Source organism: Octopus sinensis, linkage group LG10 (genome assembly GCF_006345805.1).
Source record: "Octopus sinensis linkage group LG10, ASM634580v1, whole genome shotgun sequence".
In the NCBI taxonomy this organism is placed as follows: Eukaryota; Metazoa; Mollusca; class Cephalopoda; order Octopoda; family Octopodidae; genus Octopus; species Octopus sinensis.
In genome coordinates, this window is record NC_043006.1 from 67,761,058 (window position 1) to 67,780,200 (window position 19,143).

At 38.6% G+C, this 19,143-nt stretch overlaps 1 protein-coding gene across 4 annotated transcripts in view; it reads left to right on the forward strand.

Moving 5' to 3' along the window:
• LOC115216830 (serine/threonine-protein phosphatase 6 regulatory ankyrin repeat subunit A) overlaps positions 1-19,143 on the forward strand; it is a 174,016-nt gene that overhangs the window by 116,216 nt on the left and 38,657 nt on the right. For 3 of the 4 annotated variants that reach the window (XM_036506750.1, XM_036506751.1, XM_029786418.2), the window contains exons 14-15: positions 3,775-3,867; positions 18,088-18,153. In XM_036506750.1, coding sequence (XP_036362643.1) covers positions 3,775-3,867; positions 18,088-18,153 — 159 coding nt within the window. The remainder of the gene's footprint in view (positions 1-3,774; positions 3,868-18,087; positions 18,154-19,143) is intronic. The other variant, XM_029786419.2, reaches the window with a different exon arrangement.

Below are 19,143 nucleotides of genomic sequence, written 5' to 3' on the forward strand. Positions count from 1 at the left end.
TAGAATATTCTTTTATTCTTTTACTTGTTTCAGTCATATGACTGCAGCTATGCTAGAGCACCACCTTGAAGGGTTTTTGTTTTTTAGTCGAACAAATTGACTCCAGGACTTATTTTGTAAGCCTAGTGCTTATTCTATTGTTCTCTTTGGCCAAATCGCTAAGTTACAGGAACATAAACACACCAATACCAGTTGTCAAGCAGTGATGGGGGATAAACACACACACTTGTGACAGACTTCTTTCAGCTTCCATCTACCAGATCCACTCACAAGATCCACTCTTCCATCTACCAGATCCACTCTTTATGGACATTAATTCAATAAGTAATATTTGTCACCACTTAAAAGTGGATGTCATATTAACATACAGAATCCTGCAATAGGTACTATGAGCAAATCAGAACTTCTCAATGTGGATTTTTGGTACATACACCCTTGTTTATACCGCCAGTGGGAAATAATCAGCCACTATCACTCCTGCCAGGACTACCAAATCACATAATTTGAGCCTTCTTTGTGATAGCACTTGATTATCTTCCACTAGCAGTATAAACAAGTGTGCCTGTATGCACCGAAAGTCCATACAAGAGTTTCTGGTTTTCTCAAATTAACTGTCACAGTATCTTGCGTTCTAACCCAACATCCACTTTTAACTGGTGATAAATATTATTTTTTGGTATTAATACTGCTTTCGTTATTATTGATTATTATTTCAATATTTCTGAAAGTCTCAATCTGTCAGTTTTCCACTTCTCTATATCACATATGTGAGGCCCTCTTGGGTGTCTATCCATGAGGCTGAATACCCCCTTGAGATAATTTAGCCCTCACTCGTATTGTTTTGATGATTCGCTTAACCTCATTTTCACAGCAACACTATATTTAGAGTACTGTGTGACAGGTCTTCTTTATTTGGTAGTTTGACTTGCTAGAAATAGCTGGTAAATTTCACTCAAATTACACTCTCCTGTATTAAATGTGGAAGAACTATGTAGATGATGTAGGCCTTGATATACAAAAAGGTGAGATAGTCACTGTTGGAGCACTTTTGATCATAGGTCTCAATCAGGGTTGACCTGGGGCTAAATTACACCCACCATAACAATAGATACACACAAAACACTGCACAGTATGCCATGTATGCTATTTTAGTAGCCATTCTACCTTTTTTTTTCTCACTATCCTGTAGATTTTAAACCGTCCAATGGTGGTAGTAGTCAGATCCCCATCTCCTCATTCTCTCCTTCCTTCTTCCTCATTCTATTCTCTTCCAACACCTCCTCTCCTCATCATAAGCTGACCCCATGCTACTTTGTTAAAGGCATTCATATTCCAAGTGGTGATATTAAACTGGGCAAAGGATTAGCTCTACCATCCTAATTTCATCATCAATTAATTAATTATATGATTGCTGTGAGCTGAATAGCTGCAGCAGATGAATATTGGAGATGGGGTAGTGTGTGAGAATAGTAAACAGTTGCATTTGAGGGTATTGGGTCTGGTAAACAAGATGAATCTGGAATGAGAGAAATGACTTAGAAAAACAGAAGCTAAGGTGGTGATGATGATGTGTTTGTGGAAGTAGGGTTGATACTGGACTGCCACCAACAGGCCTGCAATCATTTGTGTATTAATGTCCCACAGCTGGTGGAACAATTACCACTCGATCATCAGGGTGGGGGATGTCACCGCTGATGGACTGCCATCTTATCTATCCAGATAGCATTGGATCATCTGGGGATGATTACTTTAAATGGACTGCTTTCTTATCTATCCAAGTAGCAAGAGATTATCTGGAGAACGCTGCTTCGGATAGACCACCTGTTATTGATCATAGACTTTACCTCACATTACCTGATGAGCCATGTGTCAGCAAAACTTCAATGAATAGACAATTTTGAGCTTTTAATGAATAAAAAAAAATACATACACGCATATTCCTTAGAAGCTAATGATTCACTGTTATTATTTAAAGTTTCTTACTATGTGCAATTCTTCAGGTGACAAAAACAGGAATGCCTATAATGCTTTGGGTAAAAGTCAAGTTGATGGAACATTCCCCAATGTATCTTGGTTGCACCAAATCATCAGGGGAATATTATATCAGCTTTACACCAGTTTATCTTGGGAATGTTGCTACAGATATTCTATTTTATTCAGAAGAGATAGCATTGACTCCTTGCTTAGAAAATCAAAAAATAATACAGCACGCTTGGCTTTAGGAAACATTTTTCTCATGCTCAGAGTTGCTGAAGCATGGAATAAACTACCCACATCAGTTGTTAGCTGCTGTCAGGACACTACATCTTCCAAGACTTCCTGGCTTCCACCAACAGCACACCTGATGTCCTCCCACCTTTTTTTCTTTTTCTTTTTTTAAACAACTCATTCGCTATTCACTTTCTGTACATTGTTCTATATACTGTTCCTGCAGTTTGGGATACTTTTCCTGATGAGCTGTAGTGCACCTGAGCACAGTATGCAATAAATTTGCTATTATTATTATTATTTTAAAAGCTTCTTCTCTAATGAGGAAACCTGCTCCAAAATATTAAATATTTCCTCCTTCAGCAAAACCATCTGAAATACAGCATATTTCAGAGGAGTCTTGGGAATTTGAGAAAGGAGTCTCTTTTTTACACCCTTTCTTTGTTTTTTTAAACTTTATTGTATTACCTCTAACTAATGCAGACTACCACCACCATCTCTGCCACCCTTATGTTATTGTAGATTTGTTATATAAGTAAAAAAAATGGAAACATTAAGAGGAATAAGTGTGGAAAATTATGGAACCATTGTCTATTTTAAGGATTCTTTCGTTGGTGTAGGCGTCTTTATTCTTTAGGTGAAGATGGAAGAAATCTACTTCCATCTAAAGTCTAAGTGCCACAACCCATCTCCACTCCATCTTGTGTCAGATCATCATTACAGATCTTCTGGGTTTTTCTTTTTATTTGGTCTTCTTTTATTGTATTTTTTCTTCCAATCTAATTACTGTCGCTGCACACCAAACTACTACCATCAAAGGTCCTACTAATATTAGTGACTATTATATTTACATTTCCTAATTCAGTTTACATGGTGCGTGTGTATGTATATATATATATATATATATTATATATATGCACAAATACAGCTCTCCTGCATTACAGAAGCATTGTGTTCCTGGAAATCTTGCTTTAATGTGAAATATTTTGTATTGTGGAGCTAGTTTATCCATTGGTACCTAGGTTGTATAGTGTGGAAGCCAATTGGAAAATAGGTTCCATATTATGGCAAGATTTCCAGGAATATAACACTTATGTAACTCAGAGTAAGTCTGTTTGTAGACACCGTAAATATATCTATTAACATGGTATATATGTGTGTGTGTATATATATATATATATATATATATATATATATAAAACAATTATATATGTTCACATATGTCTGTGTATATATATATATATATATATATATATATATATATATATGCACACATGTATGTACACACATACATATATATCTGTTCATATGTGTGAGTGTGTGTGTATATATATATATGTATATATATCTGCTTACATATGTGTATATATATATATATACACATATCTTTTCACATAGCATGTGTGTGTGTGTATATGTCCACACACACACACACACACACACATATATATATATACATATATATATGCACACATAATTTTAATATTTTTTTTCCATCAAGAAGAAAAGAAAAAAAAATTTTACATCTATTATTATTTTTTTTATCTTCCATTAACTTGTCTTTAGATCACATGGACGATTTGGCATCTTAAAACTGACAGTTATCATTTTGACCCTACTCAACCCACCCGGATCGAGAACATACATTTTATATTGCAGGTGAGTGCTGCCGAAGAGCGATGTCCAGGGAGCCGCAGTCAGGCAGTTGATCGATCGATTGGTCGGTCAGTCGGTTAGCCAGCCAGCCAGTCAGTCGGTCAATCAATCGATCGATCCCTTCACCAACCAAAAAAAAAAAAAAAAAAGAAATAATTATAATAATAATAATGATAATAATAATAATAATAACAACTCCCGACAGCTCTCCCTCTTCCAACACCTCTTACGGCCTATACCTCTTCCTCCACTCACGCTACAAGCTTCTGCTTTCTAACTTACTCTCACTGCAACTCCATTTTCTTGTTATTGTCGTCTGCTGCTGCTGGTGGCACCATCTACCTTGCTGCTGTTGTTGTTCTTGTCGATGTTGCTTTTTTTTTTTTTTGTTTTCGATGTTGCTGTTGTTGTCGTCTCTCATTGACGTTGTCATCATTGGTGTCATTACTTTCGTTCTTGTTGGCAATGTATCTTCGTGTTGTTGTTGTTGTTGTTGTTGTTGTTGCTTCTGCTTTCGGCGTTGTCACTGCTTTTGCTTGTTGTTGTGTTGTTGCTGCTGCTGCTGTTATTACTGATGCTGTTGTTGTTGTTGCTGCTTATCTTATCTTCATTGTTGTTTATATAAATTATCTACAATTTATATCATTTATTAATATTTCGCCCCCCGACTCCCTCATGACCTCTCTATTCTGCAGATATCACTGGTATATATCATCATCATCATCATCATCATACTTTACATTCCACTTTAGTCTGCACACACACACACACACACACACACACACATGCATACATGTTCAAACATTTGTAACTGAACATACACATATTTATATTTAAACACCTTTATACATGAGTATGTACCTGTGTGTACGTACCTGTATGTGTATGTGCATGTGTGTGTGTGTAATTTTTAGGATCTGTCCACTACTCCAGTTTGATACTCAGCAATTTTTCAGGCAAACTTTCAAAAATCTATTTGGATGTACAAACAGAGAAAAGAGTACTCAATGCATTTAGTAGAGTATATTTTTATTCAGTTTTATGTTGATTCATTTAGTTACTATTCAGAGTTGCTTATTATGTGCATTCTGTCAGGCAGCAAAAAGCTCTGTATAATCCTTTGTCACCTATAAGATCGCACACTGCAAGAAACTCTGAGTAGTACCAGTGAATCATTAGCTTCTGAAGAACATATTGGTGTGCATTTTTTTATTTATTAAAAGCCAGATATTATCTATTCATATTATAACTTGAAGTTTTGCCTACACAAGGCTCATCAGGTAAATTTTGTACCGTTGTATATTATATTCTGATAAAATTACTTTTTTAGTTGAGTTGAGTTGAGTTTTTTTTTTTTTTATGGTTGCTGTTAATCAGGAATCATGGATGGGTGCATATGTTTGATGTGTAATTAATATGTTAATCTAAGAAAGAATGTCATTGTAATTTTATACAAAGAAACCTTTTTAGAAAGGAAGGAAATTGAACATATTTTATACAGTAATCACTCACCATATTGTGGTTCACCAATCACGCCCCCAGTACATTGCAGATTTTTCTGGCTAACATATGTAAATTTATATTGCGGACTCCTCAGAATATTGTGGGTTTCTACAACCGATAGATATTTATATTACTTTAGATTTTAGCTATTTCTATGATAAAATAAGCATTTTCACACCTAAAAATTAATAAATAGAAATACAATACAGTACTGCACTGTGTAACACATTAATTAAAATATATTAAGAGAAAATACGTAGTGTACAAGAGATGAGTAAACAAAGAATCCCGCACACTGTGTGGCAAATGAAATTTAGGAGGCAAGTATGTGGTATTGTTTTACATTTATAATAAAATAAATATATACAAATTATAAAAATTATTTTTTAAAAATATACAATACAGTACTGTTTCTACTTTGTGGATTTTCACCTATGGCAGAGGATTTTGGAACGTAACACCTGCGATAGTCAAGGGAATACTGTATTTCTGAATTGAAGACAGAAGATCACTGTTAAAGGGAGTTGACTCTAACTTCATTATGATCTAAATCATCATCATCATCATCATTTAATGTCTGCTTCCCATGCTGGCATGGATTGGACTGTTTGACAGAGGGCTGGCAAGCTAGAAGGCTGCACCAGGCTCCAGCCTGAAGTTAAATAACCCAAATTTTAAATAAAAATTTAAATATGTATTATATTTTGGGAACCATGAGTGAGACGTCATTATATTTAAGTGTTTATGTGGGCAAAAAAAACAAAAAAGTCACCCTTTTCAAGCCTAGCCAGACTCATGGGCCTGGTTTCCTGGTTTCTGTAGCATATGTGTTCCTCCCAGCTGGACGGGACGCCAGGCCATCACAGCGTTACTCAAGAAACAAGAAGAGAGAGTGAGAGGAAGTTGTGGCGAAAGAGTACAACAAGAGTCGCCACCACCCCCTGCCAGAGCCTCGAGGAGCTTTTAGGTGTTTTCGCTCAATAAACACACACGCCTTGTCTGGGAATCGAAACCACGATCCTCCGACTGGGAATCCGCTGCCCTAACCGCTGGGCCATTGCGCCTCCACTGCGCCCTTTTAAAGCCTAGCCGGGCTCATTGGCCCAGTTTCCCGGTTTCTATGGTGTATGTGTTCCCCAGCTGGACTGGATGCCAGTCCATCGCAGTGTTACTCATTTTTGCCAGCTGAGTGGACTGGAGCAATGTGAAATGAAGTGTTTTGCTCAAGAACACAACGCGTTGCCCGGTCCAGGAATCGAAACTACAATCTTACGATCATGATGCTGACACCCTAACCACTAACCCACGCACCTCCATAGTTGGCATTGTTTAGACATAGTAAAATGTTTCTGTTTTTTATACATGCCAGAAATAACATTGATTTTAAAACATAAGACATCATAGTTGAACATCTGTTTCCCATGCTGGCATAGGCTGAATGGTTCGACAGGAGCTGATGAACCTGAGGACTATGCTAACCTCCAATATCTTCTTTGGTACGGTTTCGATGGCTGGATGCCCTTCCCAACACCAAATGAATAATCATTATTAGTTAATTTCTTCCTGCCCACACAAGTAAAAATACCTTCTTAGATATCATAATGACACTCTATCAATGAAATCTTGACATATCAATGATATATATTTTTCTTGATTTTTTTAAAATTTGTTTTTTAATGTCTTATAAATTACAATAAAATTAGCAGCCTCCTCCTTTAATAATAACTCTTCTTGCCTTCATATGATAATAGCATATATGAAATATAAACACTACTTTGTGTGGCCTGCCACAGTATTCATAGTCTATGCTGTGGAATTACCTGATTTTTAAACTGTAATATGTACAAAATACATATGATTTCTGTCATACACTGCACATAAAAAGCACCATCCGAACGTGGCCGATGCCAGCGCCGCCTCAACTGGCTTCTGTGCCGATGGCACGTAAAAAGCACCATCCGAACGTGGCCGATGCCAGCGCCACCTTGACTGGCTTCCATGCTGGTGGCACGTTAAAAGCACCAACCAATCGTGGCTGCCGCCAGACTCCCCCGGCACCTGTGCCGGTGGTACGTAAAAAGCACCCACTACACTCACGGAGTGGTTGGCGTTAGGTAGGGCATCCAGCTGTAGAAATACTGCCAGATCAGACTGGAGCCTGGTGCAGCCTCCTGGCTTTCCGAACCCCAGTCGAAACGTCCAACCCATGCTAGTGCGGAAAACGGACATTAAACGATGATGATGATGATGATTGGTTTCTTTAGACAAGGCCACTTCTAAATTCTTTTTTAAAGATTTACATGTTAATTACCATTAGAACAGTTAAGCAGATGCACACAGTCGTATTTAATTCATGACTACAGACATTCTTGTAACATAGGAGTGAAAGACAAAGAAAAAGACCTTGTAATGATAATAATAATGCTAAAATAAAAAATTATACATCCTGAGCAGTTCTCTCCCCTTAAAGGGAAACTTCAACCACCCTTCTATTTCTTAGTAAACTCTCTTACTACAAAAGCAACTGTAGGTGGCAGCACCAACAGTCGCCAGTCAAATTTCCCACAATTTTTTCCTTCTTTTTTTATAAATTATATCATTAAAAATGTTTAATCACAGAAACTTAAAAATTTGCACCAAATTGCCTGATGAGCTGTGTATTGACATCATTTTAAATTGTAATGGACACATGTAATAATAATCAGCCTCCAGTAAAAATGTATAATACTCTGCAAAGCAGGAAGCATCTAGCTCTCTTTTGTTTTATGATTTCTTTAAATTTGTGTGGAGGTGCAAATTGTGTGTGTATGTGTGTGTGCACGTGTGCCTATATGTGTAAGTGGGTGCATGTATGTAATCATGCATTTCTATGAGAATCAACTCTCCGTGATGATGTACTTAACAAAACATAACTGTAATTAATTTTTAATATCTTCTGCAAGTAAAATGGCAAGCTGGCAGAATCATTAGCATGCCAGGCAAAACCGTTTGAGGTATTTCATCTGTCTTCACATTCTGAGTTCAGATTCCACCAAGGTCTGCTTCACCTTTCATCCTTTCGGAGTCAATAAAATAAGTACCGGTTGGACACTGGGGTCAATGTTATCAACATACCTCCCCCCATAAAAAAATTGTTGGGCTTGGGCCAAAATTTGAAATCAGTATTTTCTGTGAGATTTTTTTTTTACTTTATTTATTTTTTTACAAGGTTCCAGATTATTTTTCATGGATCAATATTACACCAACATATCCAGTATATTTCACTGGTTAATGAAACTGTAACCATTTGAAGTGTTCGTTAGATACAGACATGGCTGTGTAATTAAAGTTTACTTTAACATTGCATGGCTCTAGGTTGTCTGACTGTGCTGCATCTTGGGCAAATATTTTCTATCCCAACCACAAGTCAACCAGATATAGACTGTACTGGTTTTGAAAAGGAAACCTTTAAATCCATTGCCCCTATTAACACTAGCACTTTGCCCCTGGCTACATTCAGATGAGTTTAACCTATGGTAGCTACACCAGTTGCATCTCCAGTCAATAGTTTGTGTATGTTAGAGAGAGGTGGGAACCAACTATAAAGGTATGTGTGTGTTTGTTGACATGTTAGCTATAAAGGTATGCGTGTGTTGACATGCTAGCTGTAAAGGCGCATGGCTCAGGGGTTAGTGTTGAGCTTATGATCATGAGGTTGTGAGTTCGATTCTCGGACCGGGCTGCATGTTGTGTTCTTGAGCAAGACACTTTATTTCACATTGCTCCAGTTAACTCAGCTGTAGAAATGAGTTGCGACATCACTGGTGCCAAGCTGTATCGGCCTTTGTCTTTCCCTTGGATAACACTGGTGGCATAGAGAGAGGAGGCCGGTATGCATAGGCAACTGCTGGTCTTCCATAAAACAACCTTGCTCGAACTTGTGCCTCGGAGGGTTACTTTCTAGGTGCAATCTCATGGTTATTCATAACCAAAGAGGTCTCCTAGCTATAAAAGTGTTTGTGTGTGAGATGCTAAAATATGGAGTGACAGTACTAAGTGCACATATGTAATGCATGTGTAACATGTCATGTATACATTTGTATCAATGTGTATGCTATACAATTTGTGTATGTATGATATGCTAGCAAAAGGGGGAGGAATGATAGAGACATGATGAACATCTACAAATTGGAGACATTCTCTCAACTGTGGGGGTGTACATGTTGTGACAGTTATTCCAGTGATAGAGCTGTGTATCCTTACCAGTGACAGTTTTCACTATAAGCCTTAACTCATTGTCTAAATATTATTGTGTAGGAGTGCTAAAGAATGTGCCACATAAAAAGCACAGGTGCTTGTACATGGCACCAGCACAGGTGCTTTTTATGTGCTATGATTGGTATGTAGTTTGACACCTCTTGTAAGTGTTTGCTCCAAAGTTTCTTCAAAGCCATTTACCCACAAGAATGATGATATTGGTATAGCTTTCTCCCTTGCACTTCCATGCCAGCTGTAACAGAACCAGCTTCTCATATAAAGGTAGGCGATCAATACTTTGAAAGCGAACCATGTGTCTAAAGATATTGGACATCACCATATTATAATGGTCAAGTGGGGCAAGTTTCAGTCCATTGGCTAAAGTGTGCTCAATTTCTGTTCTATCACTAGGGTGGGAAAGTGTTGTAGGCAAGACTCTGGATACTTATCTAACAGCAAATATGGTGAAAATAGTGTGTTATTGTGTTTAGTAGTAATACATAATGGTAGTCAGTGTAGAGACCTATATGTAGTGTGTGTATGGTAGTGAAACATGGACATTGTGTATAGAGGAAATATATGTAGTGAGTGTAAGATGTGTGTCGGTGTATGGTAGTGAAACGTGGACAGTGACTGCAGGGGACTATATGTAGTGTGTGTGTATGTGAGAGGCTATGTTTGCAAATTATGGACAGTATTTATAGAGGGCCATATGTGGTGTTTGTAAGATGTATGACAGTGTGTAAAATGTAAGGTAGCAAAGGATGGGCAGTGTTTATAGAAGATTATACATAGTGTATAATCCTTGTGAAGATGCATGGCTGAATGGCTAGTATGTGAGGTTCATAATCACAAGGTAGCAAGTTTGATTCCCAGACTCGACCATGTGTTGTATTCTTGAGCAAGACCCTTTATTTCACACTGTTCCAGTTAACTCAGCTGTAGAAATGAGTTGTGACGTCTCTGGTGCCAAGCTGTATCAGCCTTTGCCTTTCCCTTGGATAACATTGATGGCATGGAGAAGAGAGACTGGTATGCGTGGGCGACAGCTGGCCTTCCATAAAACAACCTTGCCCAGATTTGTACCTCGGAGGGGAACTTTCTAGGTGCTATCCCATGGTCATTCATTACTAAAGGGGTCCTTTTTTTACTTTTAATTTACACATGGTGTTAAGATGTGCAATGGTGTATGATAGTGAATTATGGGCCATGTATATAGAGGACTAATGTGGTGTGTGTAAGATTCGTAATGGTGTGTAGTAGTGAAAATGATTTCATGTCCATTGTCCATGCTGGCATGGGTTGTTGAGTTTCATCAAGATCTAAGCAAGTTCTTTCTTTCTAACTAGTGTTACATCCCTCCTAGATAAGTTGGAATACCCTATTTTGCTTGAATGCCTCTGTTTTAGTTGGTTTATGATTTCTATGCCTGGATGTCCTTCCTAACACCAACAGTGTATTTTTTATTGTGGAACCAGCACCAAAGAGTTGCTGTACCCCCAACTAGGCCAGATGTATTTATGTTGTATGATATTTGATATACCTGTATTTGTTTGTTCAAATATACACCACAAGTTGCTTTGAATTGTTTCTCTTAGCTCAATTTGTTTGAATTATGCAAACTGCCTTAGCCAGGAATGTGTTGTTCTCGTTTTGGTAAAAGTTTAAGTCTCTTGACTACTGCAAATAAAGTCGCACAATTATCTTGACAATGATGGCTATTGAGTCAGAAACACATATCCATGGCTGTCTTCTTATCTCCAGACAATAAGCCTGACCTCTTTCCCTAGTGGCATGTCAACATTGGAGACTTTTTGAATCCTGGGATTATTTTCCCGTCTCAAATAGAGTTGGTCTTAATTGCCGTTTTGTAATTATGATACATCCTCAGGCGATCAAGATAACTTCAATGTATTAGGAATTTATGTTGTATGGTATTTGACATATCTGTATTTGTCTATATTGTTCAAATACATGCTACTGGCCACGCTTCTCTTTGCTCGTTTTCGTTTAAATTTTATTCGTATATACATGCAGTCACCCAATCTCCATATGTGCTTTGACATAGTACTTATCTTCAGGCGAATTTGTGAATCTTCATACAAAGATATATGCATTAATACTAAAAGGTATATCTATCTCTCTATCTTATATAAGCACACATAAACATGTGTTAACTTGTACATTCATATGAGTGTTAAACATCTCTCTTACACACACAGAAGCAAGCATATGGATGGAGGGATCTATGTATATATATTTTATGTGTTTTTCTGTCAATGCCATTATCTATATTTACCATATATATATATGTTTATTATTTTTAATGTATATATTGCTTTTTAGCTGTGTATGTCTGGATATTTATATTTTCTTTCTTATGCTCGTGTGTGTGTGTCTATTCACATTTATTCTTACTTAGGTGTGTGTATGAGTATATTTTTTTTTTTTGCATGTGTGTATATGTTTTAGCTTGTTGTTGTAGTTGTATTTATATCAATATTTCCAACATGTGCTTTGATGTGTGTGTGTGTGCATATATATATATATATATATATATATATAAAATTGAAGGTCACAATACATGTATTAAAGTGCTATTAATAGTTTCATATGCTGAGAAAACTCAAACATGTTCTTCTGGCGCAGACCACATATCATAACAAACTAAAGAAATTGAATAATAGAAGAAACACGTAAAAATTATTCAATTTATTCAATTTCTCTAGTTCGTTATGATATGTGGATTACATCTGAACAATGTGTTTGAGTATTTCTCAACATAGGAAACTATTAGTAGCGCTTTAATACATGTATTGCGACCTTTAAATAAATAATGTTTATCTCTCACCAGATGGAGTACTTTTTTTGTTGAATTTTCTATTGTGGATCAGTACATTTTATATACATGTGTGTGTGTTAAACAAAATGAGACAGTAAAGCCAAGGCTGTGTGGAATTTTCAGGACATTTATAAAGAGAAAGTTAGTCTTATAGCTGTTCATGAGATATTAGGGATATCTCTTCATTAGAGGCAATGTGAGATAGAGGGAATTATTAGAGTTCGATATGAGGAGTTATTTTGGAAAAGGAAGGAAATTTAGGCGCAGGAGTAGCTGTGTGGTAAGTAGCTTGTTTACCAACCACATGGTTCCGGGTTCAGTCCCACTGCGTGGTACCTTGGGCAAGTGTCTTCTACTATAGCCTCGGGCCGACCAAAGCCTTGTGAGTGAATTTGGTAGACGGAAACTGAAAGAAGCCCGTCGTATATATATGTATATGTGTGTGTGGGTTTGTGTGTCTGTGTTTGTCCCCCTAGCATTGCTTGACAACCGATGCGAGTGTGTTTATGTCCCCGTTACTTAGCGGTTCGGCAAAAGAGACAGATAGAATAAGTACTGGGCTTACAAAGAATAATTCCCGGGGTTGAGTTGCTCAACTAAAGGCGGTGCTCCAGCATGGCCGCAGTCAAATGACTGAAACAAGTAAAAGAGTAAAGAGTGAGAGTAAGAAGTGCATAGGGAAATAGGAGAATGAATGTAGAAATAAAAAGTAAAGTGGTGTGTAGAATGGGTATAAATGCTTCTTGTCCGTGGTATATAAATTCCAGTGGGAGTTCATATTTTGTTATCACAAATGGAAAATGTGGACCCCTTTGAATGAACAGCACATGGAATCTATGTCTCCACACTTTCCATTTGTGATGACAAAATATGAACTCCCATTGGAATTTACATACCATGGATAGGAAGCATTTCTTCCACCTCTACCAACTGCTTTCCTTGGATAATGGAACTGCAACAATAACATCTTTATACATTTTTATTTCTACATTCATTCTCCTATTTCCCTTTCTACTTCTTATTTCCATCCTTTCCTAAAACCACTCCTTATATTGAACTCTAATATTTCCCTCTATTTAACCATCGCACATCGTCTGTGATGAAGGGATATCTCTAATATCCCAGAAACAGATCTAAGACTAACTTCTGCTTTATAAATGTCCTATAAATTCCACACAGCCTTGATTTTGTTGTTTCATTTTAACATATACATGCTCATACAAGACCCACATTAGACTCCTCACTTGTATTATTATTGAACCGAAAGTTTAACTATGGTCTTTCTATAGCACTTACATACCCTTACCTGCCACCTTGGGTCTTCTGGATACCAATACCTCTCGTGTGTATATATATATATGCACACGTATATACACAAACACGTGTATATGTATACTGATGTTTGTGTTGAATCTTTATATTTGCATGTACTTTTGTATGTGTGAACGCATGATGCACTTGCATGTGTGCATGTATAATGGTATCCTTGGAAGTGTGAATGCGTATATACACATTAGTATACATACACATGTTATTCGACACACGTTTCTCTCTGTATTTAACAAGCACTGATTGAATCTATGCACATGTGTGTTGCTGTAGAATACATATGTGCAAGTATGGTTGAGTTGTTGAGAAATGAGTTCCACAGCCACATGGTCCCTGGTTTGATCTCACTGTGTCGCATCTTGGACAACTGTCTTTTATCATTGCCTGACATTGACCACTACATTGTCACTAGGATTTTAGAGACCGAAACTGGATGGAGGCTCGTGTATGTATGTATGTGTGTTTGCCTTGAGATTTATCTGAGTTCTTCTTCATGGAGCTCAAGCCAATCCCTAGCAAAGTGACTGGACATTTTTGAGTTGAGATATTTCCTGGCATTTGTAAAAATGTGGCTGGGTTAGTGTGTGTGTGTGTGTGTGTGTGTGTATGTGTGTACTTCTGGAGGAACAGGATTCTTTAGTACTTTGGTGTTGTGTGTGTTTGTTTGTGTGTTTGTGTGTGTGTGTGTTGTGTATGTATGTGTTGTGTATGAATGTGTTGTGTATGTATGTATGTATGTATGTTGTGTATGTGTGTGTGTTTGTTGTGTGTATGTGTTTGCTGTGTGTGTATGTGTTGTGTGTGTCATGTGCATGTGTGTGTTCTGTGTGTGTGTGTATGTGTTGTGTGTATCTTTGTGTTTATGTGTGTGTTTTGTATGTATAGATGCATGTATGTATGTATTGTGTATATATGTTTAGGTGTATGCACCTGTGCTTGTGTTCTGTGCAAATATGGCTCTGTAGTACTTATGCGTTGTGCATATGTATATATATGTGTGTCATTACTTTCCACATGTGTCTTTGTAGTTGTATACAACCGAGTGTGTGCCCATATTCATTTCAAGAATCTCAGATGGAGTGCGTTTTGGAATGTTTTACATATTTTTACTGTACTGCTAATGGACTGGATTTGAAAGACGTACATTACTTTCCTTTTCACTTTGAAAATCCTAGCAGTCTGTGTTTTTGTTTGTTTGTAAGGATTGACAGACAGAGAGAGAACAAAACCAGCATCCTTCACTGGATGTGTAATGTTTGGTGTGCATGGACAACATGGTAGAGATTAACTGATAGATAAACTGTGTATGAGAGGAACTGGATATGGTGTGTTTGATTGATCTGATATGGACATGTATGATGGATAATAATAGATGGGTAAAAAGAAGCTATGGCAAAGGAAGACATGGGCAGAATTGTAGAAGCTGATCTCAGAATGTTGAACTTTGCCAAGGAGATGACAAAGGAATGTAATAAATGGCAAGACACTGTGTTAGAAAAGACCTTTCTGACCCATGCATGCGTGGAAAAGCAGAGATAAAAACAATGAGGCGGATTATATATATATATGTAAGGTTTCCAACCATGTTGCGACTATTTTGTTTTATTACAAGATGGTGCCATGTAAAAAAGAAAGCACTAGTGATGGTGCCACGTAAAAAGCACTAGTGCTGGTGCCGTGTAAAAAAAAAAAGCACCAGTAGTGATATCACGTAAAAGGCACCGATGGTGGAACCACGTAAAAGGTGCCGATGGCGGATCCATGTAAAAGGTGCCGGTGGTGTAGCCACGTAAAATGCGCCAGTGGTGGATCCATGTAAAAGGTACCGGTGGTGGTTCCATGTAAAAGGTGCCAGAGGTGGGGGCCATGTGAAAGGCACCGGTGGTAGGGCCATATAAAAGGTGTCAGTGGTAGGGCCATATAAAAGGCGTCAGTGGTAGGGCCATATAAAAGGCGTTGGTGGTGGGGCCATGTAAAAGGCACCGGTGGTGGAGCCACGTAAAAGATGCCAGTGGTGGAGCCACGTAGAAGACGCCGGTGGTGAAGCTGTATAGAAAGCATCCAGTATACTTTGTAAAGTGGCTAGCATTAGGAAGGGTATACAGCTGTAGAAACCATGCCACAACAAACAATGGAACCTGGCCTTGCCAGCATTGAAGACAAACATTAAATGATGATGATGATTGGTTGGGATTTTATTCTTTACCCTCAGCTTTGGTCCTTCTCTTCCACGTATCTGCTATATCTGTGATGAAACATTTTCTGTTTCCTTCTCAGTTTTGCCAATCATTGCTTTGCTGTCTTTCCTTAACCTCATGTCAGCCAGGCAGGACATTGTGAATCTAACTACAAACCCACAACTGTCCACCTCAACTGGAAGCACTGTACACTCCCATCCTCATGCCTCCTTACGCAATTCTCTTGGTCCTTCATATTCTGTGTCACTTCTTTTCATGTGCCCACTTCATATTGCCTTCTCCAAGACATCATCAGATCAACAATCCAGGCTGATCATGTTTATAGAGTTAGCAGGTTGCTTTCTCATTGCAGTTTGGGGACATAAATCACCACACCAATATTCACCATCCATTTTCCATGCTGGCATGGGTTGGCTGGTTGAACAGGAACCCACAAACCAGAGTGCTGCACCAAGTTCCAGTGTCTGCTTTGGCATGGTTTCTATGGGTTGGATGCCCTTTCTAAATGCCAACCACTTCACAGGGTGAAGTAGTGTCTTGCTCAAGGTCACAGCGCACTGCCAGGAATCAAACTCACAATCTTATGGTCATGAGCCTGATACCTTGACCACCAGGCCATGCACCTCCACTACATATATACATACATACCTCATAAATAAATTGTACCTGAATCCCCTCTAGAACTACATTGAGTGTATGCATGTCTATGGGGTACTCAGCCACATGCACGTTAATTTCATGAGCAGGCTGTTCTGTTGATTGAATCAACTGTAACACCTGTCGCAACTGATGGAGAGTCAGCCCAATTCACAGGGTACCTTTTATATGTTAAAAGCACTAGAGGAGTGGCTGTGTGGTAAGTAGCTTGCTTACAAACCACATGGTTCCGGGTTCAGTCCCACTGTGTGGCACCTTGGTCAAGTGTCTTCTACTATAGCCTCAGGCCGACCAACGCCTTGTGAGTGGATTTGGTAGACGGAAACTGAAAGAAGCCCATCATATATTTGTATGTGTGTATATATATGTGTATATGTGTGTGTGTATATATATATATAATGCGTATGTGTATGTTTGTGTGTCTGTGTTTGTTCCCCCAACATCGCTTGACAACTGATGCTGGTGTGTTTACAACCTGTAACTTAGCAGTTTGGCAAAAGAGACCGATAGAATAAGTACTAGGCTTACAAAGAATAAGTCTTGGGGTCAATTTGCTTGACTATAAGCAGTGCTCCATCATGGCCACAATCAAATGACTGAAACAAGTAAGAGTAAAAGAGTAAGTAACTGACAAGGCAAAACCCACCAATGGAGGTGGAGTGTAGCATTGAGCTGGGAAGGGTGGCTTTATGTCAAGTGAGGGGAAGTTAAAGTATAAGAGAGACAGGTATGGGCATCTTGGTGTTGATAAGGTACATGGTGACCCCAGCTGGAAAAGAGAAAGAGAGGAGATTGTGGTGTGTCAGGGTGTACCTTCAAGTTACTTGAATACAAGTCATACAAAGGATTGGACAGGGTGAATGGGTAGAGAAGTTCACAAGAGTATGAAAGGAGAGTGAGAGATAGAGAGGAAGGGGAATGCAGTGAGTGATGAACACGGGAGGGGGGACCTCTTACAAATTTACTGATACCTTGTAGTCATTAGCTCCATGCAGAATTTTTGAGTATCTGCTGTTTGTACTTCTGTATTGTCCTTCCTCATCCTTCTTGCAGAAAACAGGTGCAGCTCTCTTGATTCTCACTACTTTGACATTGTTGCTCTGTTTTAGTGCATTAGCAAGGATAGGTGCAGGTGTGGTTGTGCAGTTAAGTAGCTCACTTTGTAACCACTTGGTTCTGGATTCAGTCCCACTGCACAGCACCCTGAGCAAGTGTCTTTGCTGTAGCCCCAAGCTGACCAATTCCTCACGGTAGGAGGAAACTAAGGAAGCCTGCCATATGTATGTGTTTGTGTTTGTCGTCTCCACACCATACTCCACTTTTTGACAACCAGTGTTGGTTTGTTTATGTCACTGCAACTTAATAGTTTGGCAGAGACTAATAGAATAAGCTCCAGACTTGAAAAGCGTTTTTGTTCTGTTTATTCATTTTCTCCATATCTCTCCCTCTCTCCTGCAGATTCTAGACTCAGCTGCTACAGACCTTCTTCGGACTGGAGCTCCATATTCACCTCTTCATCTGGCAGTAAGTAAATACTTTTACTATTATTATTATTATTAAGCACGCTGGACGAAACCCATAGCAGTATTTCACCCGTCTCTTTGTTCTGAGTTCAAATTGCGCTGAGGTCAACTTTACCTTTCATCCTTTCGGGGTCGATAAGTACCAGTTGAACGCTGGGGTTGATGTAATTGACTTATCCCCCACCTCCTCCAAGCTGCCCTTGCAGCAAAAATTTGAAATAATTATTATTAAGGCGGTATTTCATCTGTCCTTACATTCTTAGGTCATCTTTGCCTTTCATCCTTTTGAGGGTTGATAAAATATGTGCCAGTTACACATCGGGGTCGATGTAATCAACTTAATTCCTCCTGCCAAATTTCAGGCATTGTACTATAGTAGAAAGGATTATTATTATTATTATTGGCAGAATTGTTAGCATGCCTGGTGAAATGCTTAGCAGCAGTTCATCCATCTTTACAGTCCAAGTTCAAATTCCACGAAGATCAGCTTTGTCTTTCGTCTTTTCAGGGTCAATAAAACAAGTACCAGTTGAGTACTGGGCAGGGCAATGTAATCAACCAAACCCCTTCTCTCAAATTTCAGACCTTGTGCCTTATAGGAGAGTAGACTAGGAATCAAAGGGGTCCCTAGGCAAAACATGGTTGAGAACCACTCATCTAGACACACTTCTTTTCCGCTTTTTCCTTTTTTTTTTTATTTAATGTGTGCCACCTGACTAGTCCCATGCCAGTGGCACCTTAAAAGCACCATTCGAGCCTGATCGTTGCCAGTGCCACCTGACTGGCTCCCGTGCCGGTGGCATGTAAAAAGCACCATTCGAGCATGATTGTTGCCTGTGCCAGTGGCATGTAAAAAGCACCCACTAATTTCTCAGAATGGTTGGCATTAGGAAGGGCATCCAGATCAGATTGGGGCCTGGTACAGCCTCCTGGCTTGCCAGCACTCAATCACACTGTCCAACCCATGCCAGCATGGAAAACAGACACTAAA